Consider the following 19,144-nt stretch of genomic DNA (forward strand, 5'->3'; position numbering starts at 1 on the left):
AAGCCAACAGAAAGCAAACTGTGTCACCACCCGCCACAACTCGTTTTAATCTCCCCCCTCCTCTCTCCTCCTTACCCACTCTCCCTCTCTTCCTATCCTCCCACTCCCATCCTTCCTCGCTCCCAGGATTTGGATCATCAAACATTGATTTGTCTTTATTTTTAGAGCAGCTGTGAGCCCGTGCACACATGCACACCGCATGTGTTTGTGCGCGCCTCTCAACCCATTGCTCGTCCACACCAACTCATGGGCAGCTGGACTGTGTTAGGGTGCATCTCCAAGTGTTGGCTCTCTTATTTTCAAGTTAATCCCCTTAAGAAGAGGTGTGGTTCTCTCTCTCTTTCTCTCTCACTCACAGTCTCATCACATGTTCTCTGCTCTCCTCTGTCATCCTTCCCCCGCGCTGCTTCGTCTGAGGGAGAGCGCTCGCTCAGCTCGTCATCTCTGCAGCTTCTCTCGTCCTGCTGTCTTTCTTGTGTTCGATGAGCTCTTGGAGCGAGATGGGGGAGGCCATCGAGCTCAGGTGAGTCCGGTTCATAGTGGGGTGTGCGATCTGTGCAGCAGCTGACGGCACATATGTGCATTCAGCACGTTTTGTTTTCTAATGTATGTCGCACCTGGTTGCACATCTGTTTCTAACTGGGTCAGTTGTTGCCGTAGCGATCAGCACTTTGGTCTCTTGTACTAAGCTTCACCTTGTTTTCTGTCCATTAACATCGACCTTAAACCAGCACCTGAGAACCTCCTGGCTTTGTCATAAAACCTGTGGCTTTTGTGCTAACAGTAATAATATTTTATTTTGTCTTTTTGTTTGTTGTTGCTGCTGCTTGTTTATGAGTTGCATGTCTTGTCATTGCCAAACTGGTAATAGGTGTAGCCAGTATCCACAGGGCTCATTGCAGGTAATAATCTTAGACCCCGTATCCATATGGACGAGATTAAAGCTGGTAATCTGATACCAAAACAACAGGATATTTAAAATTCATTTTGTGCTCAGAGGTCACGTGTTTTGTGTACATGATGCATATGAGTTATCTGAATGTGTATGCGTGGAGAGACACACCCCAACAGAAAGACTGATGTGTGTGAAGATGAACCTCAGGCCACACTATGACCCAAAACAACACAAACATGTTGATTTAGGTTTTAAATGTTGTTTATTGGAAGCAATATTTAAAATCAAGGTTTTATTTTTCAGTCTTATCTGATTTTTTTGTTGGAGCTGTAAGACCCAGAGAGAGGATGGCCCCAACAATTGTGCAAAAAATATTGAAGCTCTCTAGGGGTGTTTTTATAAATATGTGTGTTTTTGTAACATTTTTACAAAAAAAAAAATTCTGGTATACACACTCACCTTGTCAGGACCAGTAGTCCTTTTTGGGGACCAATGTTTGGTCCTAATACTAATACCTTTTTTGAGTTCATGGCCTTAGGTGAGGGTAGGAACATAGACTGACAGGTAAACAGAGAGCTTCGCCTCACAGCTCAGCTCCCTCTTCACCACAACGGACCGGCACAGAGTCCACAATACTGCAGGTGCTGCACCAATCCGTCTGTCAATCTCATGCTCCATTCTTCCCTCACACTTGAACAAAACTCCAAGATACTTGAACTCCTCCACTTGATGCAGAACCTCACCTTCGACCTGGAGTGGACAATCCACCCTTTTCCAACTAAAGACCATGGCCTCACATTTGGAGGTGCTGATCTAATTTCCTAAAGTATAAATTAGTTAAAGGTGATAATGTTTTACATCTAAGGGAAATGTGTGTTTTTCTTATTTTTCATAGTTTCAAACAGGAAAATAATAAAAATACCTGAACTTATTGGTTCCACCCTCTTTAACACATTTTTAAAACACTTTTTGCATAAAATCTTTATGTTCTCTGAGTTTCTCTGCTTGTTTTTTAAAGACTGTGTCTTTGAGGACTACTTATAGGTTTGTTTTTTGCCATTAGAGGTTGGCAGTCTTGTAACTTCCTGTTTCTGTTTGTTTGCCTGTTTGTTAGCAAAAGATCACATGAACCCCTCACTGGATGGATATTAATGACACTTGTAGAAAGTAATCCCTGAATAATTCCAGATGGCCACTTTAGCTATTCGACTATAGAAAACACAAAAATAGCTAATCTCAGCCTGTTTCACAGATATTGAGCTAAAATGTAGTGCAGTAGTAGCTAAGCATAAAACTCAACATTTGCTCCAAACACTAACAGTTCATACAAGATTTTCATTCCAAACTCTGAGGTTAACTTTTGGACTGAGCCCAATTCAAGATGGCCACCACTGGTAATCGATCTTCGATCAATAATCCTCTGTAAAAGTCATTCCCTTTCCATTTCTACATGATTGAGTAATGTTTTGAGCCTTAGTTTGTGTATAATTCAATCAAAATGTTGATAAAGTACTAAAAAAAGTTTTATCTTTTACAATATACTTCAAAGAGAGAGAGTTCAACCTCAAGAGTACAGAGATGTGTTGCTGCCATTAAAATAATAATAAAAAAAAAACTTATTTTGTCTAAAAATGATACATTTTTTGTTTTAAAACATTTGATATGTTTACTATGTTCTGCTGAGAATAAAATATAGGATTTTGAAGCTTGTAAATGAGCGCATTCTACCTTTATTTATATTTTACTCAACATGCTAATGATTTAGGAATCGGGGATGTAATTTAAAGACAGATTGCAGCTCACAGCTAATTTTCCAAAACTTCATTTACAGTCACTGACACAATAAAAGTATCCGTCTCATTTCTCCATGAAAGTTACATTTGTGCAGGTGTTCCTGCAGCATGGGGCGCTCCACCAGCGTGCATTTGTTTAAGCTTTTTGACAATCAAATTCACCATTATTTAAAAAAAGTTCTGATTTTGCTAACTCCCCTCCTCATTTCATGACAATGAACAAAACACAAGGTTAGTTAATTTATTTTCACTCAATCTTTCCACAATGCATGTTGCCTACCTTTAAATTTAGTATTTTTTACTAAGATCACTTTCTGTTGAGAAATGATGAAGTTATATCAGTTTTGGTACTTCCTTGAAAATATTTTTCAACTCTGCGATACTTTGACTTCACTGGATCTATATATTGACTCTCAGCTACTACCACATCAAGTTTCAGCTCAATGTTTGTAAAATTGACTGATTAGTAACCAGTTTTGTGTGGAGCCATCTTGAATTGGATTAACACCAATAGTTAGCTGGCTGTAGATGTACATCCAGTGATCTTGTCCATTTGTCCAGTGGTTCATGAGATATTTTGCTGAGACAGAGTTATCTTTAAGTTGTGCCATCCGTTAGAGCTCAGACTTTGTGTTGGAGTTAGGCCTCAGTTACTACAACACCAAAACGTAGGTCAGTATCTGTAAAATTGACTGAGTTAGAGCAATTTTCATACTCCGTTCAAAGGCAGGGCGTATTATCAGAATAGAATCAGAACAAGCTTTATTGTGATTGTACCAAGATACAGCAAGAACATGTCCGCACAGTCGTCTGAAAGATGAGCGGAGTGCACGTAGCTGCTGCCTTCTTATCCTTTTCAGAATACATTTTTTAGATGGAAAAATGGACAAAGCCATGAGGAGAGGATAGTGGCATTACAAAAAAGATCTCTTCACACTTTGTCCAATCAGGACATGATTTAAGACATCAAAAACTCTGCCAGCAATCACATTTATGAACACGTTCATATGCATTTGACGACAAGGCGGTCCATGAAGCACTATCAGATAGTCCATTGTCCTGATAAGATGATGGTCAGCTGGCACAGTTCTGATAAGCCTCCACAGAAGTTCCAATACACAGACAGAGAAGAGAACAGGAGAGGGAAGAGAATGCGTCTGCCTCATACCAGAGCGAGTGAGGTATAGTCTTCACATGTCTGTAAACTTTCTGTTGTCCCTCACAGTTTCTACCCTGAAGTCAAGTCACATTTATATAGCACATTTAAAACAGTAACCGTTATCTAAGTGCTTATCAAAGAAAATCACAGGATCAAATATTAATAACAACATATTACAGCAACATGAATAAAAGCATAAAAACATGAAATATAATTAGAAACAATGAAATACTAAATTAAATCACCCTGCGTTAAATGTCAGGGAGTAAAAGCAAAATGGATGAACACAATCATCAACGATGAAATACCAAATGAGATCACACTGTGTTAAATGCCAATGAGTACAGGAGAGATTTAAAAGTAGAGACTGAGGTGGCCTGTCTAATGTTGATGGGCAGATTGTTCCAGAGTTTAGGGCCCATGACTGAAAATGCCCGATCTCCTCTGAGCTTCAGCCTGGTTTTTGGTACGGCCAAAAGCAGCTGGTCTGATGATCTCAAGGCCCAAGAAGGAGCATAAGGATGAAGAAGGTCGGAGAGGTATGAGGGTGCAAGGCCATTAAGACACTTAAATGTCAGCAGAAGAATCTTAAAATCAACTCTGACACGCACAGGAAGCCAGTGAAGAAAGGACAGAACTGGAGTAATGTGCTCAAACCTGTGAGTTCCTGTTAGTAGCTGAGCTGCAGCATTTTGGACAAGCTGGAGACATGAGAGAGAGACTTGACTGACCCCATCATAAAGCGAGTTACAGTAGTCCAGCCGGGTTGTAATAAATGCATGGACTAATTTTTCAAGGTCAGATCTGGACAGGACGGACTTGAGCTTAGCCATCTGCCTTAGCTGAAAGAAGCTTTTTTGAAGAACAGAATTTATCTGCTTATTAAACTTTAAGTCCGAGTCTAAAACTATCCCGAGATTTTTAACAGACTGTTTTAGATGAGGCTGAAGGGAGTCCAGGTTTTCAGGATCGGTGACAGTGGCAGAGCTAGGGTTAAACACAATGACCTCAGTCTTCTGATCATTAAAACTCAAAAAGTTGGCAGCCATCCAAGTCTTGATGTCATCAAGACATTTTAACAAAGGGCGAATGGAGGAGGAACTGTTAGGTGTTAACGGCAGATAAATCTGACAGTCATCAGCATAACAATGAAGCTGTTGGACTCAAAAATCCCTAACCAGACAAATCCCTGTAATCCCACTTTAATGAGAGATTTGACACTTTATCTGTGCTGTTGATTACCCATGTTGCTATATTCATACTCATCTGCTCACAATAGACTCATGTTCAGGCTGCTGTTTAATACACCGTATTATATTACATTATTATTGTTTACTGCATATCTGATCTTTGTATGCGGTGTCTTCTTTTTTAAATATATTTTATATTATATTATTGCTATTTTTAGGTATAAATGGGACCTTGAGTACAGAATTTCGTTCCACCTCATGTACCACATGTGATGTGAATGACAATAAAGAGCCTTGAACCTTGAACACAGCTTCTGATTTGTTCAAGATAACATAACAAAACTTTGTATACATATGTATCACCACTTGATGGAGTGTCGCGTACACTTCATCATCTCAGCTCTAGGGTCAAGGTCACAAATCAAGGTCAAATGGTATACAAGGTCTTTGCTTGTTGGGACCATTCCACGTACCATATGTGGTGCTCTTGTTGCAATTGTTGGTCACTGGCTGTGGTGGTCAACTCACATTAAACTGACTCCAAATCCTATTCAGTCGTAGATGTTCATCCACTTATTGTTTCCTGCGAGCTTAACTAAATTTTGTGCATGAGATAATTTGGTAACAGATGGACACAGGCAAAAACATTCTCGCCTTTCTTCACTGTTTAGCAGCAGGCGATGATAGCACAAGGGTTTTGGAAATCACTTCATCTTCTACGCACACATTTCATCCTGCAGGATTTAGTCGAGTGGTGCCCGAACATTTGAGAACATGCCTCCAAACATCCCTGAGCTGAGGAGCTGAGGAGGAAAACAACATTTGCTTACATTCCTTGTTGCATCCAAAGCTTCCTCTTGTTTCTGACAACTTGAGCTTCCTGCTCTCATGATTAGATAACTGAGGAGGCCACCTCCCTCGCGTGTTGTAGAAAAGAGTGAGAACAAGGCTGAGGCGTGAGAAGAGTGTGCGCAGCAGAGATCGGTGTGATGTGGGAAATGAGGACAAGTGAAAAGCAGCCAGTCATAGCAGAGATGTGACAGTGAAAGGCAGGTTTGAGGAAAGATAACAGAGGTAAAATGAAAACAGAGGTGTTGTCTGTCAGGAAACGGTCAGAATTGTTCTGGTTGAAACGAGAATTTCCTGCTTTTGTCAGCAGAGGAAGCATGAGATGATAATCAGCTCCTAAAGAGGTTGACGAGTTTGGAGAAGATGAATCAAAGGGGAATGGAAAGAAGCATGACAACAATGTACATGCAGCTTTTTTTACTAAACACTAGAACTTCTTAGAACCGAGCCAGCGGAACCACGCCGGCATTGTTTCATGTGACGTCAGGTCTGTCTGCACAAATAAATCTGAAGGGTGGAGTTTGTTAAGACTCTGAGACGCTGCAGCTTCAGAAAACGCAGTGTTCCCCCAACCATTATACAAGGAGGGCGCCCCACCCTGTCAACAGAACCGAGCGCCCTGCCTACCGAACTGTCCCCCCACCCCCGGTCGACATCTGCCGGCACTGACATAGCAGTAAGCTAGCGGTGCACAATACAGATGCGCTAGTACAGAGGTAGCACTCCGTCCACCTCACACTGAGCTGTTTCCTTCACCCCCAAGCAAGTTATTTTATTTTATTTTATTTAAAAACAAAAACACAATTTCATTACTTGTCTGCTGCTCTTTTGTGTAATAACTTTATGAGCCTAACAAGTTTACGTTAATTTGCTGGGATGTTAGCCTCTGCAGTCCACCGTACACGTTAGCTTCTAACATGCTAACTCCTGTAGCTTGTTGCTAATGCTTGTTTTAAAACAGAGTTAGCTTAAAAAGAGAGATAAGGGATGCTACTCTGGTAGATTTCACACTGAATATGTGTTGAGACTGGCTCAACTACAACCACATCAAATTTTAGCTCAATATCTGTAAAATTATCTGAGATATAGCCATTTTTGTATTAGCTAATGTTGATTAGCTGTGGCCATCTTGAAACAGGCTAATTCCAAAAGTTAATCATTTGTCGAAGTACATCCATTGATTACTTTTTGAAAGTTGTGTAAAAGAACACGAAATACTTAATGAGATGGGGGAGTGGTGGCGCAGAGGCTAGAGAAGGTGGGCCTGTGATCGGAAGATCGCCGGTTCAAGCCCCGGCACCGACAACATCAAAAATGTGGGTAGGGTAGGTGAAGCACCCACACCGGCTCCCACCCTCATTCACCCCACTCTGGGCCCATGAACAAGGCCCTTAACCCCAATCTGCTCCCTAAACAGATCTCTCTTGAAAATGAGTTCTCGTGGCTCAATGAACCTGTATAAATTAAGGCTAAATGAAAAAAAAGAAGATATTTTGCTACGACATAAAACACTCATTTTCAAACAGGCAGATCGTTATCTCTTTATGTCTTTGGCAGCAGCGGATAATCAAAACATGGAAACCATAGACACAGTTAAGCACACAGACGGCCTACGGTTTAGTTTAGTAAGTTTACTAAACTTTGTTGATGAGGCAGAGACAACATTGTGTCCATCTCCTGGTGCTGAAGAGTCAGTGTCATGGTTTGTAGGGGACCCAGGAATGCAGACGAACACAAAGATCTCGAAGAAAAAACAAGGTGTTAATTAAGAAAACGACTGAGGTGCCATGGAAACAGCTAGAAAACAACAACTAAACTCAAAGAGATATGGAGAAGAATCGAAACAGGCGTATGAAGCATTCACAATGTCAGACTGTGAGGGGAAAACTGAAGGACTTTACAGACAGAGTCTGATGAGTGGCGTGGAGACACCTGAATAAAATGACAACAGAGAACAGGTGAGAACGGGCGGGGCAGAAAAGCTGAGAAGCAAACTGAACTGAAACACACTGAGCAACAAAAAAACAAAGGAAATAAATCTAAAAGTACCACAAAAATATATAAAAAAACAACACAAAAGACACAAATCTTGACAATCCAGTTCAGCTCCTGCTCCTTTGTCCTGCCACGCCCACTCACACCTGCACATTAAGCAGGATGACCACCAGCTCACACACTGGCTGTAATTGTACCAGGACAGCATTCTGTAACAGCTCACCTTGCTCAGAACCCCCCCAGAAGATCATGTTGCATGAGATGGAGGAAGGACAGGCCAGGTTTTGTTAGTCAGCCCAGCTGGTATTTGTTAACCCTGGTAACAAAGTGCCACACACATGCATGTCAGAACTCTCTATAAGTGCTCTGATTTAGAGCAAACAAAGGTAAAAAGTAATAATTAACCAACTACTACAACAAAACAATATTATCATTATATGGTTGGATGCAGGGCTGGCTGATCTATAGTCCAGTATCACAATTTCCCAGGAAAATTTAGGGTAGTGTTATCGGTAGTTTTAATGGTATTACAAACAGCAGCCTTTATACTGCAATAGTAGAAACACTGCTAGTTGAATTCAATCAGTAATGTTGTCTAGGTCAGGCTTTCATGGAAATCATTGGTTAAAGTATAATATAACCACCAAACTTTTTTCATGGTTCTGCACAGTACACCGTCACCTACGTTAATCAAATTGATTTCAAATTTTAAACATGAATGCAAACAAAGAGCAGCGCCGCAAGCAGTCCTATGGAATTACAAATGTCGTCTGCTGTAGAAGCAGCTTCGTAGAGCCAGCCGTCCAGAAACCGGGGTTCTGTGTTTAGGGATTTAAGAGAATTATTTGCTCTTGAAAGTCTTACCTGCTGATTTTTGAAGCAATGTTCTGTCATTTAGTTGCAAGTAATGCCTTATCAGCTGTGACATCAGTCAGAAAGAAGAGTACAGGGGAAATGGCAGAAGTCGTTGACAACGCTAAGCTAATGGCTAGCTAAACAAAGGCCAATTTTTTTTAATCTTTCTTCAGATTTACATAGCAACTCTTTCCAACCCACACCCTACACTAACTATTAAACCACTATACTCTTGCTTGACATCATTTGTTTAGCTTGTTACGGTTTTAATTTTCAACCCAAACTAAGTCTGTGTTAAGCAAATGTTGTGTTGAGGCTGCTGGACGTATTTGATGAGAGTGTCTGGTCACTCCGAAGGTTAGCTCAACTCCTGGCAGACTAGTACTAATACCTCTAAATCAGTTGGCATTATGTTTGAAAAAACTACAGGTATGCAGGATTGGTGAAAGAGCAGGATTTTTTTTTCATTCAACCTTTATTTATACATGTTGGTCTCACTGAGCCTCGAGGAATCATTTACAAGAGATTCATGTCCAAATGTGCACAGGAAGAACGTGCTTTACACAAAACAGAACTAGTTTCATTTTACTGTATATACCGGTAAGTAGTTTTTGAAGTTGAAGATATCATCTGTAGTGATTGGACATTCTTGACTTTTACACAGTTGTAGAAGTTACTTAAATTAGAATGTGCACAAACAGCTGAAATAACACAACCCGGATAGCTGAAGGTCTACAGCTGATCAATTCAATAACAATAATTAGGTTAAAAAAAGTTCAGTAACATTCATTTTACTTTGATAAACAAAGATTTCTCAGTACTTTTATCTTGGTTGTAAAGTAAAGTACTATGTGTTATCATTGTATGTTCCCATACAATGGTGAAACTGGTTCTCTGCATTTAACCCATCACACGTGAGATACACCCAGGTGGAGCAGTGGGCAGCTGTGTAAGTGCCCGGGGATCAATTAGGGATTAGGTGTCTTGCTCAGGGACTCCACGACGTGGGCATGGCGGGGAGTTGAACTTGCAACTTTCTGGTCCCAAGTCGTTTGCCCTACCTTTACACTATCTCAGCCCCATAACCAAATATGGTGATGTTTGTTGTTCACGGTCACGGAACAAAGATGGTAATTGGAAATACCTTTCATCTGTTTATTTGTCCGATGAGTTGAATATCTTGATCTAAGAAAGGTCCTAATTGAATATTGTGTTGCTACGTCAAAATCCAAGATGGCCACCCACCATACAGTATATCTAAACTGGCCACCCCAATCATTAGAGGAATCTATCCTTTCTAGTTTTTATATTGCTTCAACTTATGGTTTTCTCAAATGACTGGGGTGGCGGAAGATTAATTTATGGTGGTCAAGGCCACCATTGGCCACCCCCTGAGCTACTGCTAGAAAGGCTTTACAGTCGGTTTTATTTTGGTTCGGGCAAAGCAGTGTTGGAATGGTCCGTTCTTGTATTTTTACATAATCGTTTATTAAAACTGCTTTCTGTATTTCTGTGAAAGCCATGTGTCGATGCACCGTATGAACGATGTCCTCTGCTGTGTTGTTTTCCAGTGAAACAGTTTTGTTCTTCAACCAGTTTGACTCGGTCCTCGTGCAGTTCTGCTCACACACACACACACGCACACACACACTCCTACTCAAGCTTGCAAACCTGTGCAGTGAATAAGGCCATCCTGTTCTGGGTCAGTCTTCAGTCTAAACATCGGCCTGCTGGTTCATCTCCGCCTTTATTTTCTAATCACACACTCGGACTCACACACATACAGACCGCTTGTCGTTTTCTGTGTGTGACATGAGAGACGAACGACAGAAAGTTTTCAATGATTGTGTCCTTATGTGGGTCACACAGTGTCAGCTGGAGTCTGCAGGGCCCCGAAACTGGGTCAGGCTTTGGTGTGTGTGTGTGTGTAGCATGGGTCAAAAGTTTGGCTATGACTACAGTACATATTCAATTAGAATTAGCAGATGGGTTTGAAGTTTTTATATTGAATATATAGTGAGATGTAAGGTGTATGTGGCGTTGTTAGCATGATGGTCTGGCTCCAGCTGCCCTTGGATCAAAATGACCCACAAGGCTCTGGGAGCTCTTTGGTCATTCTGACCGAAGGGCAGCAGGAGGGTTAAATCAATAGCCCTGCAATGAGTAAGATGTATGTTCATAAGCAATTACAAGAGACTTTTATTTTTATCAAATGACGAAGAATAGTTTTGCATCTGTGGGTTTTATGTCAGCATTTGTATGGCTTGCTGTTTTATACAAAGTATTAAGTAAGCATAGATCTTGGCTCACTGTCATTTTATCTCAAGGACTGTGTCACCAATCTGGGGGTGAAGTTTGAGTCTGATTTTAAATTTGAAAAACAGATCAGCAGTGTTGTTCAGAAAAGTTTTTATCAGCTCCGCCAAATAGCAAAAGTGAAACCAATCCTAGCAAGACCTGACTTGGAGAAATTAATCCATGCTTTTATCACAGCTCGTCTTGACTACTGTAATGCGCTGTATGCAGGCATTAGCCTGACGTCTCTTGCTCGTCTGCAGCTTGTGCAGAACTCTGCTGCTCGCCTGTTAACTCAGGCTCGTAGGCGCGAGCATATTACTCCCATCCTGGCGTCCCTTCATTGGCTCCCTGTGCACTACAGAATTAATTTTAAGCTTTTGCTGTTTGTTTTTAAATGTCTGAACAACCTTGCCCCACCATATCTGTCTGAGCTGCTTCAGCCTTACTGTCCACCCCGATCCCTACGATCAGCTGATCAGCTGCTGCTGACAGTCCCTAAAACTAGGCTGAAGCTCAGAGGTGACAGAGCGTTTGCTGTTGTTGCTCCCAGGTTGTGGAACACTTTACCCTTGAGTGTGAGACAGGCCTCCTCTCTTCCTGTTTTTAAATTTCTTTTAAAGACACACTTTTATTCTTTGGCTTTTAACACGTGATGTTAACTTTTATGGCTTTTTAATACACCTGCTGTGAAACTGGTATGTGAATGGTTTTTATGTTTCTTTGTTTGTGCTTTGTATGTTTTTATTGTCTTGTTTGTTTTTATTGTTTTATTGTGCAGCACTTTGGCTACCCTTGTGGTTTTTAAAATGTGCTATATAAATAAAGTTGATTGATTGATTGATTGATATTTTATTAAGCCAATCAGTTTAATAAGTTACATCCTTAAAAAAACAAATTTAAAGAAATCATTCGAGTTAGTGGATGCTTTTAAACCAGGGGACCATTTCACAGTCATTTTGATCATTCAACGCTGTTTGACTTTTTAGTTTGATGTTGTTCCTTTGTTATAACATTACTTATTGTGTGTTTTTAGCTCCTGCTAACAGTAGATGCTTTATTGGTGGCAAAGGGAATGAAACCAGTCTGTACAGTATATGTACAATGAATACCCAGCAAATTAAATTCTCCTCTAGCACCTGCACTATTGACGTTGCTGAATAAAAAAGAAGCTACTTAACTTTTGTCGTATGCTATGATATGCTCTTTTTATTAATGTGACCAGCAAGTAATAGTTTTCTAACAGTTTCCACTGCTTCTGATGTGGGCACAAACAAATACAACCATTGTGTTGCTGGAATATCTGAGAAGCTCTGAAGGATTTTCTCCAAGAATGTTCAGACCTGTGCAGGTACGTTCAAAACAATTTAGAGTCACCAATCAGCCTAACATGCATGTTTTTGGTCAGTGGGAGGAAACTGGAGTACCTGGAAAAAATCCATGCATGCACGGAGAGAACATGCAAACTCCACCCAGGAAAGCCCCCGGGTCAGGATTTGAACCAGGGCGACCTGCTCGCTGAGAGGCAACAGCTCTACCACCTGCGCCACCGTACCGCCCAACTTCAAACATTCACTTTTCAAATCCTTCAGTAATGGGGAGCATCGTCTTGTTCAACTGGGATTTTCATTTGTTTCTTGTTGAAAACAGAAATAAAATAAAATGATAAACTTGCACTCAGGCCACTGAACATAACAGAGGTGCGTGAGGAAAACTCGGGTCTGACAGTACAATAATCCCTGAAGTAACGCTGACTCAGTTTATTCTTCTTCATCCAGAGCTCTGGAAAAACACTTCTGCTCTGCAGACGCAAAGGCTGAGTGTGAATTATCCCTAACCAAAAGAGGAGGAACAGGTGGTTAAATGAAGTCGGCATGGCGACGACTGAGCCAAGACCTTTACCACACACATATTGCTCCACCTCGTCCTCTCCGCTCCATATTTCCCGGGAGTTTCAGACATGTGGCTTACGGTAATCTGAGGTGTCTGTGACTCATCTAATGGGTGTGCAGTGTGTGTGTGTTTGGTATGCTCACCCCCTCCCTTCGTCTTCTAGGTATGTTTCATCAACATCTGCCGGTGAAGACGTGTAAGGGAGGGCGTCCCATTTAGTCAGCCTCTCTGAGCCAGTGCTAAACACGGAACATCTGGATCTGGGAGGGTTATTGTTAGCGTGAAGGGGAGGCAGAGAGCCAAAAACATCAGTCAGGCTCACATCTGGCGGGCGTGAAACCCAGCTGGACTCGAGCGGTCTAAATGGTAGGAAGTCAGAGGTAACGCGTGTAAATTCATGACATTTGAAAATTTGGTCGCCAACATGCGTGTTGTTTTCTCATGTAATGAGTCTGAACACTTGGGTGATCGTTTTGCATTAAACTCATCCATGTGAAACCCATTTCCTCACATTCCCATCTGAAGTGCCATAAACGTTCAGCTCTTTTTCTTCCGTGTGCTTTTTGTCTGCTTTGGATGAGCGATATGTGGGAAGTGAACACCAGAGAAGAAGAACAATAAAGTCGTCTAGTTTAGGGAGAGGCGACAACGAGAGGTCTTTTGGGGTGAACAAATTTGAATGTCTGCAATAGAACATGATATGAACATAAGTCATCCCTCCTGCCATCCCCTGTGAAAAACACATCCCAGATGGCTGCTAGCTCAGCCTCTGGATGGGAAGCAACTATGTGCTTATTGGCACCAGGCCTCCTGTTTGTGTAGTCTGCACTGGAGAGCTCTGGAGTTTTGCGTAGGTTTGTGATGTGGGACTTCATTTGTGCAGCTGATTTATAGATTTATTTTGATGTTTTGCGTCCTCAGCTGGCCAGCCGAGCCCCTCTGTCTATCTCTGTTTTTTTTTTTTTTTACTTTTGCAGATGTGCAGGGTAAGGTCATGGCTGAGCAAAGCCTTTGCACATTCCCACCCTCATGCGTCTCCAGTTCTGAGTATTTAAAAGCAGATTTCAATGGATTTTATTCTGTGGTGCCCAGCAGGAGACTGACTAGTAGCTTTCTTCTGCAAGTCAGGGTAGTCGTCTCTAGGACGTATTTTCAGTCAAACCTATTCAGTTTTTATTGTACTCCATCATGGAGCGGAGAGGGGGAATTGAATAAACGTCTGTCTGTTCGTGCACGTTGTGAGCACAAAACATTAAAAAATTAATGAGGTACCAACTTCCATTTTGGTGTGTGGCTACACACACCAAAATGGACTGCCTCTTTGATGGACTGCAGACTTGTCCAAGGTGTCCCTACACATAAGAAAGGTTGCTTTTGAAAATCGGGTTACAACAACAAAATCCAAGATGGCTGCCACCATATATGTATATATGTTAACCTTGTGAGGCTGGATAACTTGAAAAATAGACAATATATCCTATCACTATCATATCTCCAAACCACTGAACCCTATCCCTAAGAGAGATCCCAGCTACACTGTAGAGAAAACTCATTTTAACTGCCTGGATCTAAGATCTCATTCTTTCAGTCACTACCCAGAGTTCGTGGCCATAAGTGAGGTGAGCAGCGTAGACCGACTGATAAACAGAGAGGTTCACCTTACAGCTCAGCTCCCTCTTCATCACAACAGACCGGCACAAAGTCCATAATACCTCCAGTACCATCAATCTCAAGCTCCATTCTTCACTCACTCATTAACACAACCCCGAGATACTTGAACTCCTCCACTTGAAGCAGAACATCACTCCCAACCTAGAGAGGACAATCCACCCTTTTCCAATTGAGGACAGATCCGGAGGTGCAGATTCTCATCTCCGCCGCTTCACACTTGGCTGCGAACCGCTCCAGTGAGAGCTGAAGGTCATGGCTCCATGATGCTAACAGGACCACATAATCTGCAAATAACAGAGATGGAATCCTGAGACCACCAAACTGAACTCCCTTCAACCCCTGGCTGCCCCAAGAAGTTCTGTCCATAAAAGCTATGAACAGAATCGGTGACAACGGGCCGCCCTGGAGGAGTCAGATTAAATGTGAACCAAACTCTTTGTATTGGGCTGAATGGCCTGTAACAGCAGACCCCCAATCCCATACTCACCAGGGTACACTGTGGGGTGTCTCCATGGTTTTCGCCTTTTTGGATTAGTTGTGGTCTACTAGAAACCCTTAAAGACAAAAAGCTGAAGAAAAACAAAGTTTATGAAAGCGAGAAGTTAGAATTTGCTTATCCAATAAAAACATTCACAGAACGTTGAGGTTTTACTGTGGTATTTCTTAATCCATGGAGATTTTTATTCAACCAGCATGCTTTCACACACTTCTATTTAAATGAAAGACTGGATGATGAGCTGGATCACTTGTTGCACTGTCTTGATGTTTTTCTCACCATATTCCTCTGCTCATGTCCCCCCAGTTGTCCTCATCTCGTATCGCTTCATTTCTGCCTCTTTTCCCAGCGACTTGGCATCACATGCCGGTTTACTACGTTTTTCTTTTCGTCTCCCACACCATATGAGGGCAGGAACATCATGTATTCCCTTAGCAGCTCCCTCAACTTTACTCTCATAATGCTCTTTTCGACTCCCTTATTGGGTAATTATGCATCAATTTGCTTTTATGGCCTCACACACACCCATTCCCACCTGCTGCAGCAATGCCGATGTCTGCCAGATGCCAGTCTGGTGGCACTTAGCCTAAAAATGACTGGCACAGGCTTCTACATGTGTGCCTGCAGAGCTGCAGAGGGATGCTTGTGGTTGTATGTGTGTGTGTGTGTGACGATTCATGTCTCACATGCCAGGAATGAGTTAAGCCACTTGAGCTACTGACTTTGAATACTCCACATTACACACGAATCTGAGTGTGTGATACACATTGCCAGCAGCGTAGCCGTGATTACGAGAAGAGGCGTGTGTTTGAGTGTGTATATTTGCCTGTAACCTCCGAACTGTGTGTAGCAGAGCAGAGAGGGGTTTTCCTCAGAGTACAGATCAGGGGTTTGCATGCTGTCGCTCTCTTTCAAAGGCAGAATGCCAGTTTACGGAGCAACCAGATGGTAAGAAAAATACAAAATTCTTTTCATTTCTAATTAACCAGAAATATTGTGGCGAGGAAGCAGCGGCGGTAAAGCTTTTTATGTTTTTCTGTGCTTAATGTATTTCCTACCAGTTATTTTTAGTAATGAAACCAGTGCAGAAGCAATAAGCACCCTTGTTGTTATCTGTAACATATCTCCTTAGACAACAGGATCTTAATGAAACAAATGAGACAAGAGCAAGATCGTTTATGGCATTATTCACCCGTTGACAAATTATTACACAGCAATCCATGGCAACGGTTGACCTTGATTTGTGACCTTGACCTTGGAGCTGGGGTGATGTCTGGTGATGATGAAGTTTCATTAAATTACCTTGAGCAGATCAAAAATTATGGGCAGGACAAGAGTAAGTTGACTGATGGAGACGATACAGATGCATCTAAAAAATATTAGAATATCGTGAAAAGGTTTTAATATTTTTTTGTCAATCGTTACAGAAAGTGAAATTCAGATTTTACATAGATTCATTACACAGAGTCAAATATTTCAAGCCTTTATTTCTGGTAGTTTTGATGATTATGGCTACAGATAATGGAAAAACTAAAACTCTGTGTCTCAAAAATAAGAATATTGTGAAGAGGTTCAATATTGTCAACTCCTGGTGTCTCACCCTAATCAGCTGATTAACTCTTCAACAACTAATGAACTGCATATAGAAAATTAGAATATTGTGATAAAGTTCCATATTGGAAACTCATGCATGTTATACACTATGCACAGACGAATCCTAGACATGAGCTACAAATGTCTCATTCCTCAAGTCAAGCCACTCCTGAACCAGAGACAACATCAGAAGTGTCTTACCTGGTCTGAGGACTTCAGAAGACCAAGTGGACCAGCACCAGCAGAGGACATGGACCCAAACCATCACTGACTGACGGAACTTCACTCTGGACTTCAAGCAAAATGGATTCTGGACCTCTCCACTTCCTCCAGACTCTGGGACCTTGATTTATAAATGACATGAAAATTTACTTTAAAAAGAGGACACTGGACCACTGAGCAACAGTCCAGTTCTGTGTCTCCTCAGCAGGTAAGATGCTTCTGACATATTCTCTGGTTCAGGAGAGGCTGAACTTGAGGAATGAGACTTTTGTAGCTCATGCCTGAGAGTTAATCAGCTGATTAGAGTGTGACATTCAATACTGAACCTCTGCACAATATTCTAATTTTCTGAGACACTGAAATTTGTTTTTCATTATCTGTAAGTCATAATCATCAAAATTACAAGAAATAAAGGCTTGAAATGTTTCAGTCTGTGTAATGGATCTATGTAGTATAAGAGTTTCACTTTCTGAGGTGGATGACATAAAAATGTAACTATTTCATGATACTGTATTCTTTTTTTTAGATGTACCTGCACTATAAAACTTGAGGATGTATAAAAACTCAGCCCTTTTTGGAGCTCTGTAGATCAGACATTCTCCACAGTGGAAACATTTTTCAGGATTTAAACATTGCACAGATACTTGATGTGACTGAGCTGACATTTTGATACCTTTACTGGTTTTTACACTAAATATTGCAGATTTTTGCAGGTTTTACCACAAAGTGTTAACCCAGAGTGGGATGATGTCACGCTAATTACTGAGCTGTTAAATACTTCAAGCCTTTAGTAAACAACCGTTTTTACTGGGGTTTCACAGCAGAGTCTCTGTGTGTAGTTTACATGTTTTCCTCATGCACGTGGCTTTTCTCCCACAGACCAGAAACATGCATGTTAGGTTAATTGTTAACTCTTAATTGTCTCTAGGTGTGGGCGGTTGTTTGTCTCTGTGTGTCCCTGTGATGGACTTGAGACCTGTCCAGGGTGTGTCCTCAGGCACACACGATGGATAGTAGAGCCTGACCAATGTAGAAATTTTGGCTATTTCCAATACGATACTGAGAGGGAAAGGCGACCGCCGATAACTGATATAAAGGTTGAACATTTTTTAGCTTTGTCCACCCCCAAGAATCTAAGAAAACAGCGAGTGGAGCGAGGCTTGTTTGTTTAACACAGCTATTAGCAACTATGAAGCTAAGCAAATCCATGCCATACGTAGTCCCACAGTAGGTTTAGAAGTGGTGCACTGGTCACCAGCGTTTTTCTTTTCTTTGCAGAGAAGTTAAGATTTCCGATAAACAGTGCATTTCATTGAGGATGACAATGATAATGTTGCTAACACTGATATATTTACCGCTACGTTAGATTTATTGTTCTGGATAAAGTTTTACAAGGCAATAACCTATACTAGGTTATCTAAACGTTAACTTGCTAACTTGAGAGGCATGTAGCTAATGACAAGTGGTTTGGAGGATTGAAGAGAATTTATTTGTTGGATAATTTAATTAACCTATCATCAACTCATTATTCAAATAAGCCATGCAGAATGCAAGAAGATCTTTTCAACCCAGGTTTAATCCTTGCAATGGGAACAGCATTGAAAACAGGCATACAAGATGTTGTATGAAGCCCTGATCACAAGGTCTGCACGCGGACAACAAGTTGGGAACAGCTTAAATACCCGTTATCAACAGAGGCGAGGTCAAGATGACCTCTGCTTCACAGCTCACAATTGATAAAGTTATCAGTTATCAGACTCCTCTCTGAGCAAAGAGACTCTCTTGACTTAACATACATGGTTCTATATTAATTTAACATTAGTAAGTGAAAACTTCCATGACCTTTACATAACTTCCCCATCAGTATTACTGTTGATTTGTTTTACAGATCAGTTAAATAAACTTAACACGTTCTGTTCAGCAAAATATCCTACACAGTATTGCTCGCTGCTTCGTCTGTGTTGAAGGTGAAAGTGAAACTTAAGTGAACGGCCATGACTTGAAAGTAGTCTTCATGAATGCTCTGCTCGATACATTGTACAATCACAGCAGGTTCCAGCATTTTAGGGGAGGAAATTAGAAGTGCTTATTTCGGCACATAATGGGACAGTTATCACCGATACGATAGATCCCCAAACACCCATATCGGCTTGAAAATACAGTAGTCCCTCGTTTATTGCGCGGGATCCGTAACCGCGAAGTAGGAATAGTAGTACAAGTAGTAAGTAGTAGTTTATT

The 19,144-nt window shown here is 41.3% G+C and overlaps 1 protein-coding gene across 1 annotated transcript in view; it reads left to right on the top strand.

Annotated features, from left to right (window-relative positions):
• Nucleotides 1–422: 422 nt before the first annotated feature.
• numbl (NUMB like endocytic adaptor protein) overlaps nucleotides 423–19,144 on the top strand; it is a gene marked incomplete in the record, with an annotated part of 65,283 nt that continues 46,561 nt past the window's right edge. Inside the window, 1 exon segment of the mRNA XM_037678075.1 lies at nucleotides 423–523. Coding sequence (XP_037534003.1) covers nucleotides 483–523 — 41 coding nt within the window.

The sequence above is a fragment of the Nematolebias whitei genome, chromosome 6 (assembly GCF_014905685.2).
Source record: "Nematolebias whitei isolate Nwh7 chromosome 6, NemWhi1, whole genome shotgun sequence".
NCBI classification, from domain to species: domain Eukaryota; kingdom Metazoa; phylum Chordata; class Actinopteri; order Cyprinodontiformes; family Rivulidae; genus Nematolebias; species Nematolebias whitei.